The sequence below is a fragment of the Pistacia vera genome, unplaced genomic scaffold (assembly GCF_008641045.1).
Source record: "Pistacia vera cultivar Batoury unplaced genomic scaffold, PisVer_v2 Contig606, whole genome shotgun sequence".
Classification (NCBI taxonomy): domain Eukaryota; kingdom Viridiplantae; phylum Streptophyta; class Magnoliopsida; order Sapindales; family Anacardiaceae; genus Pistacia; species Pistacia vera.
Genome location: NW_022196453.1, coordinates 24,244 through 51,853, shown reverse-complemented (window position 1 = coordinate 51,853; position 27,610 = coordinate 24,244). Strand labels below are relative to the sequence as shown.

The following is a 27,610-nucleotide window of genomic DNA, read 5'->3' as shown; positions in this document are numbered from 1 at the left end:
GAAAAAGCCAACATTAAGAGTGGTAGGCTGAAGTTGTAGAAGAAATGAGGAGTAAGAGAATGACGAACAAGCTTAAAAGATGAATTACTAAAAAGGTTCAAGAAGGAGTGTTGGAATATGAACACTTTTTGATAATTGATGAAGAAAAGACAAGCCGAAGAAAAGGCAAATAAATAGTCTTCAATATGATATTTTGGCATATCATTTTTTATGCTGGGTATTCCAAATAAATAGTATTCAAGCAGAAAAAATATGATTATATATATATCAGGGATGGGCACGGGCCACCCGCCCCTGGCCCGAAAGCCCAAGGGGATTCCCCGATCCCGGCACATAGCTCGTTCGGGGAATCCCCGAATAAAACCCGTTCCCCAAACTCGGAATTCGCCGTTTGGGGTTTTATGTCCTTATTAACATTTTCTCTAAATTATAATATATCATCCAAAAAAAATTAAATCTATAATGATTTATTGATTTATTATAATCAATCAAAACACCAAATAATGTATTACACATATATAACATATATATTATGTATTAACATATGATTATAGATAATAACATATTATGTATAATGTATGATATATATATGTTATATACATTATACTTAGATACCATATATAATGTATAATGTTGAATGTTGAATGTATATCATATATAATGTATAATGTACATATAATGTCGAATGTATAACTTTTGTTTCATAGCATTAACATATTATGTATAATGTATAATATATATACATTAACATATATATATATATATATATATATTACAAATATTTATAATGATTTATTATATTTAATCTAGTTTTATTTATTACTTATTTGTATATGGTTTCATAAAATACTTACACAATTATAATTTGTTATTTTATAATATATGAATGATTTTCAAATATTAAAATTAATATAGGTATATATAATATATGATTGATTTTTTAATATATATATATATATATGTGTGTGTGTGTGGTATGGGCCAGGCCAGGGATTTCTGGGCAGAGACAAAACAGGCATGGGACGGGGCGGGACAAGACCTATCATGGCCTTGGCCTGTCCCTGAATTTTGGGACTAATTTTGGGCTTGATCCTGGCCCAAATCCCGAATGATTCAGGAAACTTTGCCCCATTCGGGTCGGGTCTCCGCGAGATCGGGTTTTATGCTCATCCCTAATATATATATATATAAGATTTTATTAAATATTTTGTTAGCGGTTGTGATTGCTTTGAAATATTATTCCAAATATATATTGACTTCTTTCTTCTTAATTGTAGAATGGAATAATATGGAAGAAACTTATTATAAAAATTGTAACGAGGAATAATAGAGGTTTGAGTTAGTAATAGTCACATGCAATATGGAAGGTTAAGGATTGAGATTGAGAAAGCATATTATTTTCTTGATGGTACATGTATGGCAAATGGAGAATATTGGAGATAATGGAAGCTGAACCTTCTTATTTCATGTCCATTACGCCGTACGCGATTCCATTTAACTGGCTTGGCTCCATTCCATGGACGACAATTCACCTTTCTCTACCTACTTGAAGGCCAAGTTAATGCCAGCTAATCAATTAAATTTAAACAGTAAAGCCAAGATACATGATTGGCCTACGGAGGAGAACAAAGGATTGTATCACATGGCGGACATCTTTATATGGACACGTGGAGAGAGCAGAGATATGGTGGTCCACTGGTCCTGTCCTGAAAGTTATGGTTATTACTTAATAGTGTATCAACGGCAACTTGTTAATAATAACTTCAGCAAAACTTATTAAGCCATGAATTTTAAGAACATGGACCATGGTCATTACTTTTTCCGACGAGGCCGACGCTACGAATTGTCTGGTCTCTATCTAAAAAGAACTCAGTTTCGTCCATTATAAATTTTAAGAACATTTGCCCCCAGGCCCATTAGTTTCTTGAGGATTTCCTTTCAGGCCTAAAATATATATACTCATTACGGGGCATTTGGTTAGGGGTTATGTGAGATTACTGGAGTTAAGTCATCTTATATTACTTGATTACTATATTTGGTTGTCAAGTAATATAAGATACTGGTAATCTTCAAATACTAATAGTGGTTACTATTGGTAATATTAAAGATAATCTGATTATCTCAATTTTCTTAGGTATTCTAAGATTACCAGAGTTATCTTTTTTTGTCACAATTCTATCTCTTATTGATAAAATTTTAGGACAATAATGCCCTTATTTTTAAATTTATTTACATAAACATGACTTTTACTATTTCACCCCAATTAATTAACTTTTTGGACAAAATTACCCTTAAATTCAAAAAAAATTGCAACCCACCCAAGCCGCCACCCCCACCCACCTGCCGCCGGAAACCACCACCGTTGCCAACCGTCATCGCCACCGGAACGGCGCACAAAAGGTCGAAAATGGTCTCCTTGCGCCAATATGCCCGTTGACGGCCAGATCTAATCTAGCTGTCAAAGGCCAGATCTCTGGCCGGAAATGGCCATACGGCGCACGGAGGCCATTTTCTACCTTCCGTGCACCGTTAGGTTGTCAACTACTGGCGGTGGTTTCTGGCGCCGGCAATGGCTTGCTGGGTTGGTGGGGGTTCTTTGTTGATTTTTCAAACTTTTATTATGGGGTCGTTTTTGCTAAGTTTTTAAATACAGGGGGTTTATAATAATCCAAACAATAATCAATATTAAAAAATAATATAATAATAATATTTAATTAAAGGACAATTCAATAATTTAAATAACATACTCACCAATTTATTCCTCCCAACCAAACACATTAATATAACATATCCACCAATTAACCAAACACATTTTCCTAAAGATTCCCAATTATCTTCAAGGTAATCTAACTTTCCAGTAATCCAACATTCCTTGAACCAAACGCCCCCTTAGTATCATCTACCTTGGTCAATATAAAATATAACAATCGACTTTCACATTAAACTCCTGAATCTAGCATTGTCTGTACAATTAGATTATGTGACAGTTTAGAAAAATCATAATGGATGAAATTTAGGAGAAGCTAATGATCTCATCCACTACAAACTCTTGATATGCAAGATATTAATTGTTTTTATATTATTAAATGTGATTGTAAGATAGTGTATTACATGAAATTGTGATATTGTTAGAGTGCTAAAAATATTTTATAGATAAAGTAAAAAAAAAAAACTTATCCCTCAAAAACTCAAAAAAAAAAAAAAAAAAAAAAAAACATGTACTTTACAATTTCCTTAATACATTAGCTAAATAATTAAGAAAAAATCAATAATTTCAAATCACAATTTATTATTTTTAAATTATATTATATAAGTTAATATAAACAATAGTATTAAACATATTAATAATGGCAGTTTCTAACAAATCCCTTGAAACTTGGAGAGAAATTGATTAAAATCCCTGAACTTACCATTTAGTTAAACAGTTTTTAAAACTTAATTTATCTTATAGATAAAATAATAAAATTCGTGTAATAAATAAGAAAAAATGAAAAAGAAAAGATATTTTATAGTTATACAATGAGTAAACGACACATTCCCACCTAAGGTTTGACGAAATCCCAAGTTGGTATCTCTGGTTACATTTATTCTAGATTCTCACCCTTAAAGTGACGGAAAAGTGTTTGATATAACGGTAAAGGGTAAATTGGTCATTTTGCATGGATGTCGCACGTTAGCAGATTGCTGCCTCTAACAGTCATTCGACGCACATTAGCAGACGACGTCCTCAATGTTTTTCGCCCTTTTTCTGGCGATTCTTCCACCCAAAATCACCCTTGTCACCACCATTTGAACCCTCATCCGCCCCTTTACAAAACCTTACCCCTCATCACTCGCCAATCGCCAACCATGACAATTACGACATGTGACTGGTTTTTGTTGGTTTTCAGCGGTTTTGAACGGCAAAAACCCCAACCACCACCACCATTTGACTCCTCGCATCCTCCCCAAAAAAACCCTTAACCTTCCCTGCCACGACAGCTCACCGTTTGCCGTCTACCACTTCACCAAAAAATGGCCGATGAACATGAACTCTCAGTCAGTGAACGGTGACTAAACAGTTGCTCAGGACATAGGGGTTTTATAGAGTTGGAGACGTTGGTTGTAGGGGTGTCCAATTGGATTTTTGCCATCGGAATCCGACAAAGAACAGCGAAACCCTAAGCCTAACGGCGTTGGCGATTGGAGGGGCCAATGAGTTAGGAACCATAGGGGTTTTGGACGACGAACTATGAGGAAGGTGATGGAGGTGACTAGGGGGTTTGACACCATCAAAAACAGCCCAGATCGAGCAAAAACTGTGAGAGTGTGCAGTGACCGAGGGTGTTATTGAGATAATTTGAAAATAAAATTGTAAGTTTTCTATTTCTACTAATTTAGGGGTTAAAAAAATTTATTAATTTAGGGTTATGGACATTATGGTAATTTCACTCTCTATACCCTAAAAATTACTAACAATGTTATTTTAAGGATAAGAATTTGAAATAAATATAACTAGGGTACCATTAGGATTTCGTCAAACCTTAGGTGGGTCTATGTTGTTTACTCTTATACAACAAATATCTGGTACAAATGGATAAACCCGCCACGTAGTTAGCTACAGTTATCATAGCATCCAATAAAAAAGTCAAAGAGCAAAGCGGATAAAGCAACAAAATATCTGAACCGTACGATACAATCGAACATTTCCAATAACCACCACTCCACGGTCGGATCTCATACTCATGTGGTCCCCGCCCAACCGACTCAAAACGAACCTCGCCCCCTACTGACACAATTGGATCCTATTATCTCATTAGTCAGTAGTCACTACCTACACTCACACTCAGCCATTGACAGACCTTATACTGGACCTTCTAGAACGTTCTACAAATAGAGCAGAACTCGTCTTCTAGAACCTCCAAGGTCAATGGCTGAGACTCAGAGATCCACCGGTACAGTAAAATGGTTCAGTGCCCAGAAAGGCTTCGGATTTATAGCTCCAGATGAAGGGGGCGAAGACCTCTTCGTCCACCAAACCTCAATCCGATCCGAGGGTTTCAGGACTCTCTCCGAAGGCCAACCCGTTGAATTCGCCGTTGACTTTGGAGAGGATGGCCGTTCGAAAGCCATTGACGTGGAGCCCGTCCCCAGATCCCACCGTCCAGGAAATCGCGGCGGGAGAGGCGGAGGATTTTTCGTTGGAAGGGGCAGAGGAGGTGGCTATGGTAGAGGTGGGAGAGGAGGTCGCTTCGGTGGCGGCGGCGCATGTTATAATTGTGGAAGAACGGGGCATTTAGCCAGGGATTGCTATAGCGGCGGTGGTGGAGGTGGTGGAGGTTGGGGATATGGCGGAGGCCGCGGCAGTGGAAGAGGAGGAGGCGGAGGCGGAGGAGCAGGGTGTTATAATTGTGGGGAGGAAGGGCATTTTGCGAGGGATTGTCCGAATTATGAACAAAAGTGATAGATGATGAAGGAGAAGTTGTTAATTTCCGTGGCCAATTGTTTCGGTTTTTGCTTTGGTTAAGTATGTCACAATGGGGATTTGGTAATGTGGGTGATTTTTTTTTTTACTTTGCTGGTTTTAAATCATCATTGTTTTCTTATAAATCGATAATCTTTCACATGTTGTGCAATAGGAAATGGAAAAGCTTAGTATTTATTGTCCCTTATTTTGCTGATTAATGCTATTTTCTTGCATGCTTACTTGTTTGCAACTCACAACTCATCTTTAATTTAACTATACTTCAGTTTATACATTGTAGATTTTGGTTTGATAATGTCAAAAAAAAAAAAAAAAAAGTCTATTCATTAGTGTCATGGTCCTTGAAAGAGATGGTGAACTTGAGGCTTGCAATCTTAATGTTTTGGACTTCTCAATTTCAATGGATTTTGTTGATTTTTTTGTGGATAGGATAACTAGAAATATTGTGGGAGTTCTTTTATGGTGGCTTTTTAAAGTCTTATCTTCAGGAGCTACTTATGTGAGGACATAGTAGAGTGTAGAGCTTGTTTAGAGTTTTCTCTTATCATTTATTGGCTGCGTTTTTTGCAATTTCTTAATTGCCACTAACATTTTGGATGTCTGTCGAAAGTGCCTCAACATATGCATATACACTCATCTTATCCATTTTCCTTACAAGAAATAAGAACCAAGTCATATGTGTATGGTGGGCGTTGAATTCTTTTAAATCCTTATCTATGTTTAGTATCTGATGAGAGGCTGATATTAAATAGATTAAGATTGCATTTATTTTCCTTTATATTAGATCTGTCACTGCTTGATGATATAACACATGGACTTTATCTCATGGTTCCTTGTTCCCATAGTTTGTTTTCTCCTTAAACCACTGGCGTTGTTGAAATGGTTCATATGAAATCTATATTTCTGGACTATGAACAACAGAGAAAAGATTTCTCCTAATATTCTAATAGTTCTAGATAATGTGAGGAAGCAAACTGTTCTTGTTGGCCATGTGAGAAAACGGATAAGATGTTGGGTTCTTAAAAGCCTTTTTATATAGTGGAATAGTTATTCCCTTGAATGTTAAATTTGTAGTCTCTGGTAACCTGTCATTTCAGCTCAAGGGAATAAAACAGAGATGAATTTAAAATTAAGAACTTTCTCTTGTGTAAGCCTCTTTTCTTACTACCATCATTTATTGGTGAATTCTCTGATGTTCCCTTTGAGCAATATCAGAAAGAGACTTTTTGACTGCAACTGTGTGTGGAAAAACATGGATAAACTTTTCCATTATGTCTAAAAGAAATTAATAAAAAAAGTAGTCTCGGTACTTTTTAGGTCTTATAACCGTTGAACAAGCTATGTTAATGCATCCTATAGTGCTAGAGCTATCAAATCTTTGTTAGAATTTTTTTGCTACAAATTAAACCCTGGTTTTGGAATTGTTTCTCTGTTATTTTCAATCCTATGACAATATGTTTGTTGATTTCTGATATTCACATATCAGGAGGCAAAAATTGAAATTCTGCTCTCGAGTGCTATGGATCATTAAGGAATTAGTGTATTGCTGTTTTCCTATGTTGACTGAGAGTTAACTTTCTGTTTCGATTGCATCCCTTAATGTAGAATAAATCTATATTATAAGCACTAGTACTTCATAGTTGAGTTTATCTTCAATTTCTATACTTTGCTCTTTGGTAAAATGGCTTTGTATAGTTAACGTTATTTGCTTCTTTTCTTTAGTGAAGCACTTATAATGGTCTTTACATTGAATAATTCTCCTATTTGCCTTCTCCTCGGTGAGTTCTTTCTGGGGTGAATCTGCAATAAGCCAAATGATTTGAAAGTTTATGTTTTATGGAGATAGTTGTCCATTTATGCAAATCACATCTTTACAATTGATTAACCATTAAAGGTCATTTTCTTCGATTAATCATCGTTTGCTTCCCTCCTATAACTATCTTAGTGTTAGAATCACTCTGATCTCAAATTCTCAATTAGTTGCTTGGGGTACAAGTGGACTTTGATCTTGGGAGAGAGCAAAGTGCTTAGTTTTATTGGCTTTCATATAGAAGTCTAAGTTTGAAAGTAATTGAATCCAGTTTTGGTATTAAATTTCGTTATACTTTGAGTGGATGATGACTATTAGCTATCATATTAAGGATGTTATGTGCAGTGTTTTGAAAACCAGACCGGACCGGCTGGTTGAACCGATAGGTCCAACCTATCACCGGCACCCTCTCCGATCCGGGTTACCATTTTCAACTGCTCACAGAATCCCGAACTTGACCGTTGACGAATAAGGGGCTACCAAGTGCTGAGGTTAGAGGGATTTTGTAGAGTTGAGGCTGGTGGTTCAAGGGGTGATGTCAGATTGAATTTTGGACGTTGGAATGAGCTAGAATTTGGCCAGAAAAATCAACCCAATACGCGAGTCACGGCCGACGAATAGAGCGTGACCAAGTGTCAGGGTTAGAGGGATTTTGTAGAGGGGATGTTGATGGTTCAGGTGGAGGTGTTGGATTAAATTTTGGACATTGAAATCAGTCAGAATTTGGTCGAAAAAATCAACCCCATCATAGTGGTATACGCGAGTCACGGCTGGCGAATAGGGGGCTATCAAATTTTGAGGTTAGAGGGATTTTGTAGAGTGGAGACTGATGGTTCAAGTGGAGGTGTCGGATTAAATTTTGGACGTTGAAATTAGTCGAAATTTGTTCGAAAAAATCAACCCCATCGTGGTGGTATGAGCGAGTCACAGCTGAAAAAAAGGGCGTGTGGCGTTGTCAAATTTTGGGGTTAGATGGATTTTGTAGAGTGGAGGACGGTGGTGGTGTCAGATTGAATTTTGGCCGTCGAAATCAATCAGAATTTGGCCGGAAAAATAAAAATCCAAACAGATTGTAGGGGTTTATTTGCTAGAATTTAAACCTGTAAGGACTGATATGTATTTTTTAGGGGGGTGTTTGCAACATTTCAAACTTGTTGGATCACCGGTTAGATTGTCGGTTTAACTAGTCGGACCGGTCAACCCTGAAACCAACCCCTTAGCCGGGTGACACGTTAGGTCAGGTTTCAGAACATTGGTTATGTGTTCATCTCTCGGAAATATCAAATCTGATTAAGTTTTAAGATTTTGCTTGTTTCAATGTGGCAATTAACCATTAATTACATTTACGGTGCTGGCGTCATATTGAAATTTTGGTTGTCGAAAATCGAAATCAGTCAGAATTTGGCAGGAAAAATAAAAATCCAAACAAATTGTAAGGGTGTATTTGCTAGAATTCAAACCTGTAGAGACTGATATGTGTTTTTTAGGGGTGTGTTTGTAACATTTCAAACTTGTTGGATCACCGGAATTGTTGGTTTAACCAATCGGACCAGTCAACCCTGGACCCAGCCCCTTAGCCGGGTGACACGCAGGGTCAGGTTTTAGAACATTGGTTATGTGTTCATCTCTCGAAAATATCGAATCTAATTAAGTTTTAAGATTTTGCTTGTTTCAATGTGGCAATTAACCATTAATTACATTTCTTTCATTTATTTTTATATGTATGGGCATAACTTAACGATTTACTTTATGCCTACCATCCGTTTCTCTGGCCTCGCTGAGGCTTGCCTAATGAGTAGGTGAATTGAAGGTATTATGAATTTTCTACTTTAAATTAAAATAATATGATTTGCAAAAACTTTATACCTAGAAATTGATCCATGTAGAATTTAGTGAACACCCGGTGCTTATTGCCGCATGATTTACTTGCATGTTTGAGACTGGTTTAAACTGTAATGTCAAAATTGTAGCTTCATTTTGTTGGTAGGAAATAGGAATTGTAACATGTTACTGGCAATATGCTGACATTAATTGCCTATCTTAATAATGACAAGAAGAAGAGAAGGCCATGGGGTTTCTGTTCATGTACATGCTATTTTATTTAGGCTTTCCTCTCCTTGTTATCTTCTGTCTAAACAACTGTTTAACAAATATGTTCAATTGTCTGATTTCTGGTCAATTTTCCATTCTATCTAATAGGTTTACAGATTTTACTCAATTCTTTTTTCCGTCTCACTGATCGTCAGAAATTTTGACAAGTTTCTCGAGACATTTTATATTCCCGGTGAGGCTAAAATTTTGATGATTATACAAAAGCTGAAAGGAGTCAGGGAGCACGTAATGGAAGGGTATTAACAGCACAAGAACAAAAACTGACATAGTGATATGCCATTGGATAATAACACCACCAAAGTAATGTAGTACATTTATAAGTTTCTTGGAGCTTTCCTGCACTAAATTTTCCATTACAACTGAATATCTACTTTCTATTTTGCTGCTTTCAGGATATAAAATTTTAAGCGGACGAAAGAATTCAATTTTTTGAAAACCCCCCTGACTCTAGCGATCATCATTTTCAGCTCAATGATCCTACCAAAAACTTAAATCAACAGATAATTTATGAAACCTCAAGTTGTGTCTTCGAAGTCGGCTGTGCCAGTGCAACATTTAAATTTTCTTGTTGCACATGCAATAAGATCTTATTAAAGATAGTCAAGTAAAGAAAGTTATTTGATTTCTATTATATTGTTCTGGCCTCTCAAAATTAACCAAAATGATCAACAAGACTGGAAAATTTTTCTTTCTCATGGCAACATAAATGATATTTACAATTCAATTTACCTCTAAAAGTGCAAAATATGGTCTTTTCTATTTCAGAATGGCCGAACGACTTGCGCATACCCCAAGGTTTGCCGTAATGATAAATTGATATCTAAAAGGTTTAAAAACGACAAACAAGTATCTTCCGTCATGTGCTGTTAGTGATTTCTGTTTGTTCATAGTGAAAAGACTAAAATACCCTTAAAAGTTTGATATTTTAGTTTTTTATCAATTTAAAAATTTCTAAAAAACCCCCTAGGTTTGCTAATTTAACTAAACACTCTTATATATAAAAAGTTTGTTAAATGACAAAAACACCCCCACCACCCGTAGTGCCAGATTCTGGCCACCACTGTCGGAAAGTGACCGAAAAATTACGTTACGACACAGACCCGTCGGATCTATGTCGTAACGTGTCGATCTGGCCATCGAGGCAGCAGATGGAGTTTTGTGGCCTCGACGGCTTGATCTGGCCGAGAAAGGCTAGATTTACGGCTAGATTTGGCCATCATGGCCGCAAAACTCCATTTGCGGCGTCGACGGCCAGATCTGGCCGTAGATCTGGTCTTTTCAGGCCAGATCAGCCATGGATCTGGCCAGAAAAGGCCAGGTCGACGCGTTACGACACAAATCCGACGAGGTCTGTGTCGTAACGCAATTTCTGGCCAGATTCCGATGGTGGTGGCCGGAATCTGGCACTGCAGGTGGTGGGGGTGTTTTTTTTTATTTAACAAACTTTTTATATATGGGGGTGTTTAGTTAAATTAGCAAACCTATGGAGTTTTTTAGAAATTTATAAAAAACTAAAATATCAAACTTTTAAGGGTATTTTAGTCTTTTCACTGTTAACAAACAGAAATCACTAATAGCACATGATGGAAGATACCTATTTATTACTTCCAAACCTTTTAAGTATCACTTTATCGTTACGGAAAATTTTGGATATGCGCAAGTCGTTAGGCCTTTCAGAATTCAGACAATTGTAGTAACATTATCGGGAAAAACGTTTGTACTACTTCGCTTGTACGATAAATCCAGTAATACCAGTATATGCTGAGGGCACTTCAATGAGCGTAGACATTACCAAAGTAGGTTGTTCAGATAAGACTTACGATTGATACTGTTTTCAGTTCAGCAAATAATTGCCTTTATTTTGTGGCGCTACAGCACCTTGACAAGACAAGGGTTGAAGAACCAATATTTGATTTTTCAGTCCACTTTAGGAATGGCAGGCAGGGCAGCTTTATATCTCAGAAGAAAGTAAGAAACTTCCATGGACCCTTAATAGGTTGACCAATATCTCTTCTCCATTTATCACATTTCTTCTCTTCAGGATTCACTCTCTCTCTTCCATTATCTTTATTTGGATTCAATGCTCCTCCACTCACATTCGCAGAGGAAGTAAAACTGTAAAGGAGAAAAGAACTAACAGAACAGAACTATGAGTATGGGCCACTCAAGGCTGCTATTCATAAGCTTTAACAAGTTGGAATCTAGTCATTCTTCACGAGGATATATATCACCTCAAGGCTGAAACTTTGTAGTCAGATAGCGATTTCGCTAATTGATAATCAGCCATGAACATTTCAAGAAATGTCTATCTTTAGTTTACTGTAAGGATGAGAATTAACATAAAGTTCCGCATTATCTCAACAAATAAAAATCCTGCCTCACAGGTATAGAGCCCGTGAAAAAACTATCAGCCTGAAACTATTCTACTTTATCACAATATGCACCAGACCCAGTAACCAGACAAACTAGCGTTCAGAAATATGATATCCTGAAGAAAACTATATTAGAATTAATTCCCAATTGTATTAAATCGGTTAAACAAAAACTTCTACGAGCTGAAAGGCGAACCGGTGGGGAAGGAATCATTAACATTGGAAATTAAATAAACATAAACTTTAACAGGTGGAGATTAATATAAAGAAATACATTAAGCGGCAATAAGCAAAAGCAAACAAAAAAAAATCTGCAGGGAATCTGCAGGGAAAAGCATGAGATATATGATGTTACCTTTTGCGAATACATAATGATGTTCACAGGGTGACTAAGAGAAAACAGACGGCAGAAGAGTCCAACCACGTGATTGGCATATGCAGTCTCATTGTGTCAGATTGTGTAAGGTGATAATATAGGTCCCACACACGTGTGTCTTATCCACACACTCTCTTGATTTTAATCTCATGAATCTTGATCAAGATTTTATTCTTCTTCACAAGATTGCAGCCCAAATGGATACAAACAATACACAAAGCTATGTATGTATGTTTATTTAGAATTTTTGATAGGAAAGTTTCCTTCATGTTCATGGCCAGCTGTTTACAAGATTTGCCTAACTTTTTTTTTAAGAAAACTCGGAAACATAACAATGGAAATTCTCTTCTAACGTTGCTTGCACTCTTTGCTTAACAACCAAACAAAAGATTCGGGTCCCCATTAATCTTGGAAGTTCAGCAGCTGGTCAAAAGCATTTCTTTTCAGAAGAGTAGATTGCCAGATTCAATGATCTATGAGAAAAAAGAAAGAAATTAATTGAAACACTTCATGACACTGACCAGGCAGTCCTCATATTGGAAACTACTTATTTTAAGAAAATTGTGAATGGTCCCAACAGCAACCGATCATCTAAAACCAACCCCACAATCTGTTAGTGATTAGCTGACCATTCTTTGGTCAAACAAAGTTAAAACTATTGTTCTGAACACTCTGTTTCACACCCAATTCATTCTTGATTTACCCTTTCACCGTCATCTCTTATCTTCTCTTTCATGGAAGTTGCTTATTTTCCAGTGAGTTTGGTTAGGGGTTAACTTGTTAGGTTTAGAAAAAAAAAAAAGGGAATATTGCTTTTTTTTTTTTGGTTGAGTTAGAAAAGGCTTTTTAAGAGATGATGAGTAGTGGACATCAAGTATTGATTGCCCCTTTGTAACTTTTCTCCATGTTGTGACCATTTCTCTTTTGAAAATGAAAGTAATTACTTTAGCTAGGAAGATGGCAAGTCATAATAAGCACACCATGATCCTGGCCCCATTTTACTTTCACTTTTATGACCTTTGATTCACTTGTTTGGGGCCCTTCTTCTCAGATGAACATGGCAAAATTAACCTTTGGTTACCTGGGTAAGCAATTATATGCGATTGGGTGACAAAATACCCTTAAAACTAGTTAGCTTTCTCGCTCTATGAATGGCATCCTCAATAATTTATGTCTCCAATCAGATACTTCAGCCAAATAGCTATGAGGTTGAATTGTAAAAACTGAAATGCACATTACGTTTGTCGTTTAAGACGTGTACAAAGAGAACATCAAATTAGGCAACTGTCCAGCTTGAGTTATGTGATAAGAACCTAAAAAAAGCAGCATTTGAAATGCCATCAAATTAGGCTCCAGTAAGTATAAATAGGACCACGACAGACTTTGCGGCCGACATGTACAGCTGCCCCTTACGCGGCACCGCCTAGTGATGGCCTTTTCAGTTGTTGTTTTCATCATTTTCAGTGTTCTTTGCAGCTGAAGTCAGCCACGCTTTACACTCATGGCATTTTCAGTTTGGCACTTGTTGCTGTAGATCATTCTCTACACTGATTTGAGAGTATTTTTGTATTTTCTGTTTATAAGATTATGTTTAGTCGAAGTGCTTTTGGAACAGTAATTTTATCTAGTGTTTTATTTGAAAATGCTTTCCACGAAAGCACTTCCAAAATGCAAGCTTTTAATTATGCATTTCATAATCCTGAACGGTGTGAATGACACCAAAATAGGTGATTACAAGCCTAATAGAACACAAGTTATTTGCCTGACCTTGCCATCAATTGTTGAGCTCATGTTTTGACAAAAGTTCTTAGTTCTTGAACGTAACATCACAGTCATTGGAAAAATTTGAGTGATAATAGAAGGGAAGAGTGAAATAAATTAAGTAAATCCCACAAAAAACCAAGGGCAATTTGCTTGCATTTCTTTATGAGATTAATCAACACACAGGTTACAACTCTAGGTCCGTATAGGGGTGGCCATGAATATGATTGCCATCACACCTTCTATGAAAACCATCAACAATAACTCTCGCTTACAATAAAAACAAAAAAGATCGAAAAGAAATTAAGTTGCAAATGCCAATCTCTTTACACACTTATATATGTATTTTAATCTGTTAACAAGAGAATTTCTTTTTAATTTTTTTTTTTTTAAATTTCTCAAGCCTTGTGAGGTGGGCACTGATAGCACTTAGTGAATAAGCCAAATGTATCAACTTGTTGTATGAAATTCAGCATGCTTGCCCATCCTCCAAACCCGAATCCCACAATCAGGACCCATACCACCACAAAGCTGTTCACGGAGTACGAGCCAGCCCAACCTCCGAGGAATTTTGGTGGCCTCTCTACTGCATTCTGTAAGGGACAAAAGATTGGACAAAAATTCATCAACATTCATGTAAACTTTAACAGTAAAGTTGAAGTCTAAATAGTGATTAAAAATGGTATCTTGAGCAAAAAATTATAAAGATTTCTGACCTCACGAGCTGCGGCAGGAGCAAAAGTGATCATATGTGCTAATGCAGGAATGATGTAAACAGTGAAGCTGACGAGAAGTGATCCAACGGTAGAGTTGATAGGGCCAAAGAAAGGGAAAATGATGGCTAGGAACCATATTGGGATCACCACAGGAAGTCTAGCCAGTGCCCTCTTGAAGATGCTCTTCGTGTTATGAACCCCAATGAATTTCTCCCACACAAAGTAAAGAGGAGTGCATGCAAATCCAAATGTTATAAACTGCAAAAAGTCCAATAATATTCATGCAAACTACTTTAGTTTCCATTTTAAATCAATGTATACAGAATTAAGAATATAGAGTTGAGTGGTTACCTGATGAATAAGCATGAGTACGACTGCACTATCTCTGAATCTAGTTCTTGGGAGCAATGCGAAAGCATTGGCATGGGTAAGAAGCATGTCTCCAAAAGCCCAATACACAGCAGAAGCCGATGGCAAAGTCAAGGTTAACACATAAAGTGTTGCCATCAAGTATATTAGCTTGAACTTCTGTGGCTTCCACATTGCATGCATGATCTCGCTATACAACACATATGTAATATTCATATTAGAGTAGAGGTAGAGATCTAAAAGTACTTTATGCAATCTGATTTAGCATAATGATTTGAAAAACTATAGAATGATTGAATCCCTCACACTGTGACAGCATGTCCACCAAAGGTATAGAGAATGTTAGTAGCTCCGGTGAAGTAGAGAACCATTTTGCTTGGGCCCGAGTGCTTCACTCCTTCAACCTTCAAAATATATACAGAAGGAAGATAATCTAAATATCTGTTACTATTATATTATATGGAAGTAACTTATGGGGAAGATGAATTTCACTTTGATCATCTGTATTGAAAATTATAAACTCATATTATACCTGTCCATGAATTAGGGAAGCAATGGTTAGATACCATGCAGTATAAGTAGTCATTACAAGGCCTACAAATGACCAAATTCTGTAGTTATGGAATGAGGGAATGAACACAGTTGTTGCACAACAGGCTCCAAAGATGTAGGTCCAAGTTCTCTTGTCAAGATTGTCGTTTATGTAGTAGATGTTGCTGCAACATTTATGAAGATTAGAACAAAATATTAGTTAATTATTTACTAATCAATTAATGCTACCAACTTGAAAATGGTCTAAGAGTGGTATGTGTGTTTCTGTATAATTATAAATCAATATTTTATAAAGCACCTTGCACAGGCTATCAATTGAATTACAGATCCAAATAGCAGAAAAGTGCAGTTGAAAAAGAGGCCTATATTCCTCCAGTGTTTCCCCAGTAGCCCATCCAGAACTTCAAACCACTGCGATAGAAATTATAAAAGCAAAATAACAATGATTAGTAACTTTTTAGCTATTTTCTTCAAGCCAAGAAAAATGAAACACTCTTTTCTTTTACTTTTTCTCTTTCTCTGTGCAATATTACACATTCCCATTTAATCTTTCATTCCTTTCAGAATTTCATTTTAGCTAAGATGAAGTAAGCTAAAAATATATATACATCTCCATGAAAAGGCATTACCTGAATTACATGATTCCTGAAATCAACCTTTTCTCTCTCCTTTCTAGTTCTGTACTCAACATAAAGTATACTTATAAGATATGCAGTCCAGCTTCCCATCAGTCCATAAAATAGCTGAAAAAGAATCCCGGATACCATCCCAAGTTGTGAGAATGAATACGGCAGTGTCAGTAACACTTGTGCAACCTGCAAAAACACCCAACAAAAATAAGTTTCCATGCATTAATTTCTAATACTAACCCACTAAAATACAAAAGAAAAGAGTCATCTAGAACAAAGTGCCTGGTTAGAAGCACAGCTAAACCATGCATCATATGCTGAGCCACCATGCCAAAAAAAGCTTGAAAACTTGCTCTTAGTAGCCTTGGAATCTTCTCCTTCCCTCTCCATTTCAAAGTAGTTCCCCGCTATAACAGTCTCAACCTTCTCTGAAGCCATTGTTATAGCCTTCAGAAAAGAAGTTAATTGTTTGAGAATTGAGAGAGCAGTGAAGGAATTTGAGAGTGTATAAATAGATAAAATAAAAGAAAGAAAAGTGCTTCGTTTCTTTCTTGCTGTTATGTTCTTTTTAATAAGTTATGAGCAATAATTGAGTCACCCTTGGTGTGGACCTGCCCTTAATGAATGTGATAGGATACTGGTTACATTAGACATAGATTTTACGAAATCGCGTTCTTTTTTCTTGGTGGGTCTGCCGTCTTCCTTGAGCTTCATTTGTTGGTGATATTTCTGTGTCACCGAAGGGTGACATTCGCATTTCACTGCTGTTTTTGGGTTTTCTTGGGCTTGACAGGAGTATTATGGGCCCATACTCTCATGAACGCACGAGCGGGGTGGCCCACCTTCGGCTCTTTATGTAGTAAATATTGTACAATCCATCATGAACCTTGATTTAAATTTTATATAAAAATAAATTGCAAAAAAATTATTTTATTTTACTAAAAAAGATAATTTAAAGAAAAAAAAAGAAGAAGAAGAAGAAGAAGAGGTTTTTTTTTTTTTTTCTCGAATGTGGGGGAGTGTAATACGGTGAGAATGATTGCTTTGAGGTGGGCTTGGTGCTAAACATGATTAGTAGCACACGTGTGCCAACTGGCTTTTACAAAAGCTTTTTTTTTTTTTTAAAAAAAAAAAATTTGTAAATCTTTATTTAAGGGTAATTAAAGAAATGAGAGAAATTGAGGAGCCCTTTTTCTCTTCTTATGATTATTAAACAACTTTATTTGGTTTATGTATCACCACCAATCATGGCATTGGAGGGCTGGTGACATGATTCAATTAAGTATACAATGGGTTCCTTTTGATGGGCAAGTTTTTGGTGGAAATCATGTTCAAAAGGGGCTACCAAATAGCCAAAATCCCTAGATGACAAGTTGTTCAAGCTTGACTTTATGAATTTTTTTGGTCAATTTCTCCCTTATTCGATTGGAGTTTATATTAATTCAGATTTAGTTGATTCCCAACTATATTACAAATGAAACGAGACAATTGTTCAGATACTTTATGGCTAAATCGATCAAGAGGTGATTGTCGGTTTAATTTGAAAACAAAATGTTTGATTGATTAGGGATTTGGGCCTTGCATATCAACTTGAAAAGTGAAACTAAGATGGTCTAGACCTGCCCAATTAGCCCACCAATCCCTATAACGAGCTTTATCCCCAGGTTTTTTCTGTCTTTTTCCTTTTTTAAATTTCAGTAGACATTTTCCCACCCAAATAAATAATGGCTTAATAACACTTTCCAATCTACATTCTTTTAAAATATCATTTTATTATCTAAATTTATATTATATTTTCAATTATAACATTATTATGACCCCACACCATTATTATCCTCTCCGATCATCATTCACCAAAATTTCTCAAACCCTACTTTTGTTAACCCCGATAATCGTTGGCAATTGAGCAATTAGGGTTTACACAATCATCTCTCCCACGTCAAATTCTGATCAATCTCAAACTCATCAATCTCCCCTCCTCAAAAGCCCTATTAGTTTAGACTGACTTTACTCTTTATTTATCATCAAAATATAAATTTAGATAATAAAGTGGTATTTTAAAAGTATGTGAATGAGAAAGTGTTATTAAACCATTATTTGAGTGGGTAACACTTTAAACTTTATCAAAAATAGACTAGCTAGTGCGTGCTTCACAATTTCTGACCCTGTTTTGAAGTTTAACTCGAGCTTATCCATGAATTCCACACTTGGAATCTGATAACTTGTTAATAAGGTGTGTTCCATTGTACTTTTTCCAATTTTCCTTTAATCTGAACAAGCATTTTCATTTATTATAATTAAAGATTATTAAACAAACATAAAAACATTGATAAGAAAGGAATCAATATAAGCAAAGAATTGAAGGCAAAGGATTTAACAAAGTCGCATCTTAGAAGAAATGATGACCAATCATAAATGTTTACCTTATAACTTGTGAAAAAACTACACCCTTGATCATATATTTTATATCTCAAGAAAGAAGCCCTTCAGTTTACGAGAGGTCATTGGATTAATTAGTAAAATTAAAAGTTAGTGTAAACTTTATAGTTAGAATATTCATTTACACCTTAAAGAGGAGATAGGCAAGGGATAATTAGACAGCTTGCAAATGATGGTTATCTTAAATTTTGGTTGCCTTTAACCAAACAAGGTTCTCAATTACAACACATAAGTCTTCTTCCCATGACACCATCTATATATATCATTCCCTAATTGATTCTAAAATTTAGATTAATCAATTGCTTTTCACCATTACATATTTTGTAATATTTTAAAGAGTAAACGACTTTTTCTCACCCAAATAATGGTTTAATGACAATTTCTCACCCACCCATGGACCTTTAAAATACATTTTTATTACCTAAATTTATATTTTGATTCCAGTATTGTTGCGACTCCACACCACCACTATTCTCTTTCCTGATCATTACACACCAAAACCCCTCAAACTCTACTCCCGTCAATCCTATCAATCATTGGCAATCAAACAATTAGGGTTTGCGCAGCCACATTTTCAAAGTCAAATTTTTATCAATCCCAACCACCAAAATCAACCTTCCACCACCAAAAGACTCATTGACCTCTCATTTTCAAAAGCTCCACCAGCCTAGACCGAGTTTACTCTCTGTTCACCGTTGAAATGTAAATTTTGGTAATAAAGTAGTATTTTAAAAGTATATAGGTGAGAAAATGTCATTAAGCCGTTATTTGTGTGGGAAAGAGTCGTTAACTCTATTTTAAAAGTTATTTTCTGTTTTACAAGTTTTCTATTTCTATTTAAATTATAGAATTATTTTTAAAAAAAAATTATATCAAATGCTATCTAATTGGAAGTTAAATTAACGTCAGCTTTAAAGAATTTAATTTTCTTTTATATTATAGATAACTACAAAACAATTATGAGCAAAAAAAAAAAAAAAAATGGAATGAGATATGAATGAATGGGAATGTGAATGCAAAAAATGAAAATACATTAATAATTGATGAAGTGATTGTTACATCTCCTCTATATGGGTAGGGTAGGTCCAAAAAGCCGAAGCCTAAAACCTTTCATGTGCAATTTTCAACTAAGTGAACAATTAGACCATTCTTTTTGTGGGGATAAAAGAAAGAAAGAAAAAGCCGGGGTACCAAACTCACCAAACCCCACCCACTTAAAGATCAAACTGATAATGATACTTCAAAATTCGACTCCATCACTTTTGACTTGTTTTCTTCTATGTACTTGTTATTTGGCCCTATATTTATCATCATCATCACCACGGCATTTGAATATTGGATATATTATCGTATTAATCTTTACATGAATCGATTTAATTTGTATTTATGCATGGAAAAAAAAAAAAATGAGATAAGGTGTATGATGAATAAGAAATTAAGTTTCGTGTAAATATAAGATTTCTATAAATAACTTCAACATCGTTAAAATTACGAGAAGGTCATTCATGGAAATTATTTCTTTTTTGGCATGATACACTTGTTGTTCATGCTTGGAAAAGGAATAGATCACTATCCTTTAGCTCCTTATATATCATTTAAGCCGAGATGAGATAGAAAGTTGCTCTCTCCATTTTCTTCGATTAAAGATTAGAAAGCGACTCACATTATTTCTTGTTCAAATGCATTGTTTTTGTTCATATGTCCGTTCGTGAAAAATCATTGAATTCAATTGATAAAGTACATCTCCATAAGCTGGCATTACGCTGCTTTTAGCAGATTTTTCCTTTTTTGGGTCATTGACATAGGGGATAGGGCAGCGTCAAAATTTTGGCCTCCATTGGCCCATTGATGTGGAGGCTAATGACCCCTCGCTATACTTTAAGAAGGTTAATATAAGGTAATTTTCTTTTATTTGTTCTCTTTTTTTAATGCTTGGGATGTTCGGTCAGCTGGTATATATCTTAACTAATTTTTTAGATCTATTAAACAACCTATGACTATAAGCCTAATGGTCCAAAGTAAGTCACAATGTGGCAAATGATCCCAAGGTTCGAACACAAGAAGTCAATAAAGGGAACAAATCTTTTTAATCGTCAGACCAACCTTTTGGGGTTAAAAATTAATTTCTTTGGCTTAGATAGAACTCACAAAGATTTACTTTTATTGTTCTCTAATTCCATCAGAGATTTATTTATTTATTTATTTATTTTTTTCTAATTAAAGACTTAAGTTCTATAAATACACCTGTATAATCTCTAAGGTTTAAAACATTCATATATCTTACTTGAGTCATAAGTTAGAACTGAGACCTGGGTTATAAATAAAATAAAATAGATTTGGTCGGTCCATCGTGACATTTGAAAATAAGTGGCTAAACGGCCAAAAAAGGTAACGGAACCTGAACAAACTTGCATGAAAGGATTAGGAAAAGAATCAAAAAAGCGCTCCAGTCCAGAATTGGTTAATGCATGCTTTCGTTTTTACACTCTCTCCTTCCACACGTATTCTTCTTTACTCCTTTATATGCTTACTTTTCCATCTATTTTTCCTACCCCACATCTCAAAAGACTTGAGAAACGTTTACACAAAGAAATGGCAATACATGTTGATTTTCTTTTACCACCACTTCTTTTCATTCTAATTATAGTTTCATCAGGTAATATCTAAATATAACTTTTACGTTAATCACATGATAATATGTAATCTTAATTGTTTCCAGTTTCTTGGATTATTGTTTGCAGGGGGAAGACAGGCCGAGTGTGCAAGAGTTTTCACGATCATAAACGATTGTAAAGAAATGATCTGGCCTGCAGTCACCCCAGGTGAGAATTTCCATGGCGGAGGATTTGCTTTAAAGCCAGGCCAATCAATTGTTTTTAATGCGCCAGTGGGGTGGAGTGGGCGAATATGGGGTCGATCAGGTTGCAAATTTAACAAAAATGGCAATGGAACATGCCAGACAGGGGCCTGCGGCACATCCCTCGAATGTAAAGCCTCAGGTGCAACTCCAGCAACACTGGCAGAGTTTACCCTTGCACAGTTAGATTTTTACGATGTTAGCCTCGTTGATGGCTTCAACTTGCCCATGTCTGTCACCCCAATAAACGGAAAGGGAAATTGCAGCGTTGCTGGTTGCGATGGGGACTTGAGGACCACTTGCCCCTCCGAGCTTGCGATGAAATCCAATGGTAAAGTTGTGGGTTGCCGAAGTGCTTGCGATGTGTTCAATACAGATGAGTATTGTTGCAGAGGAGTTTATGGAAATCCTAGAATTTGTCAACCGACTTACTATTCCAAAAAGTTTAAAGAAGCCTGCCCGACTGCGTATAGTTATGCTTATGATGATCCGACTAGTATTTTCACTTGCTCAGGAACTGATTATGTTATCACGTTTTGCACTTCCAGGTCTGTAAATTTTTTGATTTATCAGTTTGCATGAGCTCTTTGTTTAATTATATAAGTTAGATTCTAAATGAACCGTTTGATTTGATCAGGAAGCAACCAGTGTGCACGTATCATAACAACAAGCTGGTGTGCAGTGAATCAAATGCCAATGGCTTCAAATCTGTGATTGGTAGACGTTGGCATGTGATGCTTACAATTGTATTAATGGTTACCTTGTGGATTATTTCTTAAGAATTAATTTGTTGTAAATATGAATTTGTTAATTTTCTTTTATTCATTAAAAAAAAAAAAAAACAGTACAACAATTCCATTTATTTATCATGCTGTTGATTTATAAGTTACAGATTGACAAAAATGGATCAACGTTTTTTTTTAATTCATTTTTATTCAACAGATTTATAATATTAATTCTAACCTCTCATCCAACTCTTTTACATTAACTAATTCAAATATTTAATTGTATTATAAATTAATTGTTATATGGAAAATCAATCTATAATACACTGCATATTTATGGTAATCTATCTATTGTATCTTAATACATTATTTTAAGGAAAAGTATAAGAGCAAACGACTTTTTGCCACCCAAGGTTTGCCTTAATAACACTTTCCCATCCAAAAAGTTTCAAAATACCACTTTTTCACCCAAAGTTTATATTCCGTTAATACTCAAAATACACTTCACTTTCTCAGCCGACGTTTGATAAGTTACTAGGAGCCAGGGTAAGAGAGGTTTTGTATAGTGGAGGCCGGTAGATCGAATGGTGATGATCGATTAGATATTCACTGTCAAAATCAGTCAGAAATCAACTAAGAACAAGAAACCCTATCTTTGCAATGGCTGGAAATCGGTTAGAAATCAAGTGTAGTACTGAGAGAGATTTAATAGAAAGTAATCCAGAGGTTCAAATGGTGGTGTCAAAGAAAATTTTCGCTGCCGAAATCGATTTTGGGTATTAACAAAATATAAACTTTGGGTGAGAAAAAGTCATTTACTCAAAAGTAAAATTAAAAAAATATTTACATTATCCAACAATATAGTTCTATTTATCATCATATTATTTTATTATAATAAAAATTAAAACTATTGGAGACGGACAAAAGAATTGAGAGTTGATTGACCCATAAGTATTATTTTTAATTAAAATCATTATCTACTTATAATCTTTTTTATACTGTATTAGGGAGTGTTTATATATTTCCCTTATTCCAAAAAAATATACACTTGAATCTTACAAATTTACTTAATTTTCTGTGACGTTCGTAATTTTTTATAATAAAAGCATGGGCTTAATCCTAAATGGACCATACTTGAACACGGCCCAAATAACTTCGCCGTATTTTTTTTTATTTTTTATATTTTGCTAATTAGTTGCGTTGTAGATAGTAGATACGCTAAACCCAGGAAAAATACACGATATATAAAACTAATATTCAATATCTCCCCCCATAGCTCATACAAAGCTAATAACAATCCCAAAATTAACTTCAATTAAATAATATTAATAATAATGGCCAGCGGTGGAAAAGTTTCATTCAAGGTTACGCTGACCTCCGATCCGAAGCTCCCATTCAAAGTGTACGTGAATCCCTATTTTATTTTATTTTGATTTGTTGAATTATCTCTAATCTTAATTATTCTATTAAATCGCAGGTTTAGCGTTCCTGAAGCTGCTCCCTTCACCGCCGTTCTGAAATTCGCAGCCGAGGAATTCAAGGTCCCTCCACAAACCAGCGCTATTATCACCAACGGTAATTATGTTCTTTCGTGTTATTGTTTACTTTTATTTTTTGGTAACGGGTGATATCGCGATTGCATGTTGTTAATAATTTTTTCATAATTGTTTGATTTCTTTTCTGGGAGTTGTGTAGGTTTTTGATTTAATGATTATTGGCTTAAGTCTGAATGTTTTGACTAGAATTGAATTATATGAGAAAATTATTCTGAATTTGCTAAATACGACCCTACAAAAAAATCACAATTGCAGTTGTGTTGCAAATTATTAAATCAGTTTTTTGATTCAATGATACAAACTATTTCAAATCTCAAAAGTTTTTTTTTTTTCTTTTCATTATTTTTAAGCCTGAAAAAGAAATTTTTGTAAACATTTTAGTGTGCGTATATATATTGAAACCTATTTTCAGGTCGCCGACCTTCGATAGCTCCCACATATATTGGCCTTCTCATTGTGAGGTGTTAGAGTTGCCTGAGCATGCGTACAAGTTCATGTTAAAACGGTTTTATTAATGTTCTTTGACCATGAATGAGTAACATGTGGATTTATCACTTAGCTCAGCACATCATTTGTATTCCTGAGGCTTCCATTATCTACTCAAATTTTGTTAAGAATTTGGTGTACACTAATTTTTGAAATTTCTGGATCACCATCATTGGGAACAAATTTAGTTAACATAGCACTCAATTGACTTCATTTGGAGACTGACAGGAAGTTATAGCGAATATAATTACGAAAATAAGGTTAACTTTTTCAAGATGATTGGCTCTTTCTTATTGGCTCAAGCATTTGGAAGTAGTAATATCTATGAGCATGGTGTCTATCAGAGCCTATTTTTTTTTTTTTGAATCTTGTGTTCCAATGCTGAAAATGCATGTACTGTACCATTCATATGATAGCAGAGAGCAATTTGATCCTTTGTTTGGATCCGTGTGTAACCTCGTTCAATCATGTATTTGAGTATGTGTTGATTTTAAGTAATACTTGACACATTGTCATGTTCTATCCACTCTTGACCTATATTCTGAAAAAAGAGGTAATAAGTTAACCAATAATATTTACACAAATACACAATTATGACAGTTACACTAGAAAGGAATTAAAAAATATAATGTATTTTTATAAATGCTTATGGATTTTCAGTTTGAAGCCATATGAAGTTTTTTGTCTTCCAGAACTGTACATCTAGTCACATTTTGTGAGGTGAGATCATTGACTTGGAGTTTATTGTTTATCATATGCAGATGGTGTAGGAATCAATCCTCAGCAAAGTGCAGGTATGTTGGTGCTCTTTATGCACTGTTCGGCACTTTCAGTTTATTTACTGTTCTTCCATCTTTTGTTTCTTGTTGAAGTATTCACTATTCAGCCGCTTATCATATGTAATCTTCTCCTCCCACTCACCCCTGCCCCTTACAGATAAGAAATCTTTAAGAATTTAAATGGTATCATTTTAAAATTTGAAAGTAAAATTATTGAATTTTTAAGACAATGATGCACGCTTTGAGTGCTTTTTAGGGTAATGAATCACCAACAATTGCTCATACTCTTTACCATATTTCACACTTGAAATAAGTATGAAGTAGATGCTTTTAATTGGGTATCTGGATTTAAAATTTGTATTTCCTTCAAGAACTCCACAGTAAGACGTATATATTATATAATAGTGTGGGGGCTTTGGATGAATTTGGGAGAAGCAGACTATTGTATCTGCTGGAGTTAGTTAGAGACTGTAATGTATTTTAAGAAATGGATAATACTCGTAGTTGTAGGGGTTCTTTTTTTCAGAAGTCTTCACTTGGTTAAAACTAATGGTGTAATATATGAACTCAATAAGTTGTTTACCATTACTTTAAAGGACTTGAACAGATTTCTGTTTTGTGTAGCCATTTTGATGTATTCGCTCCAGGTAATTTTAGTTGAATATAAAATTCATTGGTTTTCTCAGGCAATGTCTTCCTCAAACATGGTTCTGAGCTACGATTGATTCCCCGTGATCGGGTTGGAGCTTATAGGATGGAGGAATCTGTGGGATCATTGGAGTAAAGAGACTAGTCCATCTCCTTTGGTTGATTTAAATCTGTTTTCTTGAGTTTGTATACTCTTTTTATCATGTTGGGAGCATAGTGAAGTCTTTCTGTGCATCATACTCCTTTTATAACATAGACATTGTGATATGAAAGTTTCTGTAATGGATGTAGTATTCTATATATTTTGTACGAGTGGTACAGAAACTATGATGTATGAATATATAAATTTTAAAAGACAGAAAAATAAATAAGCGTTACATAGGCCCATAGGACGTCATATGTTATACTATTTTGGGCTGAAGACATGGGCTGGGCATAAAAGGCTTAGGCAGTCTGGCACTGATATTTTGTTGACTCCCTGCACTGGTGCCTATGGCCAAAAAACAAACAAAATGACAGTGTCCGTTAAATCTAATGTCATGTCCAAAATATTCTATGTCGGCATATGGTTTGTTCGCTGTACATTAGTAAGAGGTGAGAAATTTTCAACCCATCATGATTCAGGGGTTTTGTTTTGGTTTTACTTATATCATATATGATACTTTGAATCAGAAGAATAGAACCATCTTTTAATTGGGCCTACTCGTCAAATAGCCAACCAACATTATCGTTGGCTGCCAAAGTTGTTTGAAACTTTGCCACGCACAAATACAAGCATCAAAAACACACCGTACAAACTTAAAACTTAATTTTCAAAGTTGGGGTGTGACGTGTGAATGCTCTAATGACGTGCAGGTCCACAAATGGGGAACGCATTTATGCGGTTGGTTCGTTTAGGAGGCCAAAATAAGTAGGGGGACGTGTGCATTTATAACACTGTCCACCTAAATGGCAGTGAGATTTGAGTATTGAATTTTGTGACAATTTCTCACCGTATTCGCTGTCTCTTTTTAAAAAGCCAAAATATGAACATGGCCCCATTCAGTTTTCAATTCACACAACTTTCAGCTTAAGAAATAAGAACCACATATTATCGTATTTTTTCAATTATTAATGTAAGATGTTTCTCAAACGGGGATATGTTCAAAATTTCCAAAATTGAAGAAGGTGTCCAATTATCCGAAGCAGGCCATTCGTCTTTTTTTTAACCAGGTAAAGAATGTAGTTAGAATAGAAGACTTTCACCTGAATAAAAATACATATGATTTTGGATTGCGCCCACAAAAGGAAGAAAGGAAATGCGACTCTTTCCTTGCACATTGCAACATAGATTAAATTCTTGACTCTTTTTTTATTTTCTTTGGATATTGCTTTTATATTCTCTTTAGTAGTGTGCACGTTATTACAACTAAGCTAGTCCTTTGATTTGACCATATAAGTGAAATTAAAAGCTAATCATTTATGTTGTTGGAAGTAATTTATCGAAAACGCCCTCCGAGATTCAAACAACATTCCTTAATAGCGGGTTTATTTCGTAAATTCAACTGATAATCAATATCCGGGAATTGAACGCGCGATCCTGAGAAAGTTGGTAGAGAGCCGTATCTCTCGGAGAGACTTCAGGCCCCGCTTTTTATGTCCATTTTCGGCTTCACAAAAATCCGCAGGCTCCCACCACGTGATGGTACCCAGCTGGTTAGCTATCAAGGGCCTCTTTTGTGTTTTTACTTGAATATTGAATTGTTCATTGCGTTAAGCCGATTGGACTATGTGAGATTGGGAGACAGCGAGAGTGATTTGGAATAGGATATACATGTGACTTTGAGTTGGACTTGAGAGGATTAGGACTTGAATCTTTTGAGTTTAATTAAGAAGTGATAGAAAAAGTTTTTGAAATTAACCTTTTTCTTTGAAAAATAACCAAAAGTGTTCAATCAAATTGATTTATATTTTCTCATA

The 27,610-nt window shown here is 35.2% G+C and overlaps 4 protein-coding genes across 4 annotated transcripts; 3 read left to right on the top strand and 1 right to left on the bottom strand.

The window, feature by feature from the left end:
- The first annotated feature begins 4,753 nt into the window (after window positions 1-4,753).
- LOC116110553 (cold shock protein 2-like) lies at window positions 4,754-5,647 on the top strand. Its single transcript, XM_031396760.1, has one exon. It carries the CDS (start codon window positions 4,910-4,912, stop codon window positions 5,441-5,443), a length of 534 nt encoding a protein of 177 aa, XP_031252620.1. The 5' UTR covers window positions 4,754-4,909; the 3' UTR covers window positions 5,444-5,647.
- An 8,606-nt stretch (window positions 5,648-14,253) lies between these two features.
- LOC116110550 (auxin transporter-like protein 3) lies at window positions 14,254-16,693 on the bottom strand. The gene is made up of 8 exons (XM_031396755.1): window positions 16,444-16,693; window positions 16,162-16,347; window positions 15,831-15,943; window positions 15,513-15,696; window positions 15,287-15,384; window positions 14,963-15,170; window positions 14,612-14,869; window positions 14,254-14,488 (listed from the first exon to the last, which is right to left on the bottom strand). Exons 1-8 carry the CDS (start codon window positions 16,597-16,599, stop codon window positions 14,294-14,296), a joined length of 1,398 nt encoding a protein of 465 aa, XP_031252615.1. The 5' UTR covers window positions 16,600-16,693; the 3' UTR covers window positions 14,254-14,293.
- A 4,437-nt stretch (window positions 16,694-21,130) lies between these two features.
- On the top strand, window positions 21,131-22,269 carry LOC116110555 (pathogenesis-related thaumatin-like protein 3.5). Its single transcript, XM_031396761.1, has 3 exons — window positions 21,131-21,256; window positions 21,342-22,005; window positions 22,095-22,269. The coding sequence occupies exons 1-3, from the start codon at window positions 21,193-21,195 to the stop codon at window positions 22,234-22,236; spliced, it is 870 nt and encodes a 289-aa protein (XP_031252621.1). The 5' UTR covers window positions 21,131-21,192; the 3' UTR covers window positions 22,237-22,269.
- A 1,132-nt stretch (window positions 22,270-23,401) lies between these two features.
- On the top strand, window positions 23,402-25,951 carry LOC116110556 (ubiquitin-fold modifier 1). The gene is made up of 4 exons (XM_031396762.1): window positions 23,402-23,584; window positions 23,660-23,757; window positions 24,986-25,018; window positions 25,690-25,951. Exons 1-4 carry the CDS (start codon window positions 23,517-23,519, stop codon window positions 25,785-25,787), a joined length of 297 nt encoding a protein of 98 aa, XP_031252622.1. The 5' UTR covers window positions 23,402-23,516; the 3' UTR covers window positions 25,788-25,951.
- The last annotated feature ends 1,659 nt before the right edge of the window (window positions 25,952-27,610 follow it).

What these genes read in the sequence shown, in the direction of transcription:
- LOC116110553 (XM_031396760.1), top strand. Translation starts at nt 4,910, where the DNA reads ATGGCTGAGACTCAGAGATCCACCGGTACAGTAAAATGGTTCAGTGCC.
- LOC116110550 (XM_031396755.1), bottom strand. Translation starts at nt 16,599, where the DNA reads ATGGCTTCAGAGAAGGTTGAGACTGTTATAGCGGGGAACTACTTTGAA. An exon ending in CTTCCCTAATTCATGGACAG is followed by an intron (nt 15,385 to 15,512) that starts GTATAATATGAG and finishes TATATTTTGAAG; the next exon opens with GTTGAAGGAGTGAAGCACTC. An exon ending in CTCCTGCCGCAGCTCGTGAG is followed by an intron (nt 14,489 to 14,611) that starts GTCAGAAATCTT and finishes TGTCCCTTACAG; the next exon opens with AATGCAGTAGAGAGGCCACC.
- LOC116110555 (XM_031396761.1), top strand. Translation starts at nt 21,193, where the DNA reads ATGGCAATACATGTTGATTTTCTTTTACCACCACTTCTTTTCATTCTA. An exon ending in TCTAATTATAGTTTCATCAG is followed by an intron (nt 21,257 to 21,341) that starts GTAATATCTAAA and finishes TATTGTTTGCAG; the next exon opens with GGGGAAGACAGGCCGAGTGT. An exon ending in ATCACGTTTTGCACTTCCAG is followed by an intron (nt 22,006 to 22,094) that starts GTCTGTAAATTT and finishes TGATTTGATCAG; the next exon opens with GAAGCAACCAGTGTGCACGT.
- LOC116110556 (XM_031396762.1), top strand. Translation starts at nt 23,517, where the DNA reads ATGGCCAGCGGTGGAAAAGTTTCATTCAAGGTTACGCTGACCTCCGAT. An exon ending in CCGAAGCTCCCATTCAAAGT is followed by an intron (nt 23,585 to 23,659) that starts GTACGTGAATCC and finishes ATTAAATCGCAG; the next exon opens with GTTTAGCGTTCCTGAAGCTG. An exon ending in CAATCCTCAGCAAAGTGCAG is followed by an intron (nt 25,019 to 25,689) that starts GTATGTTGGTGC and finishes TGGTTTTCTCAG; the next exon opens with GCAATGTCTTCCTCAAACAT.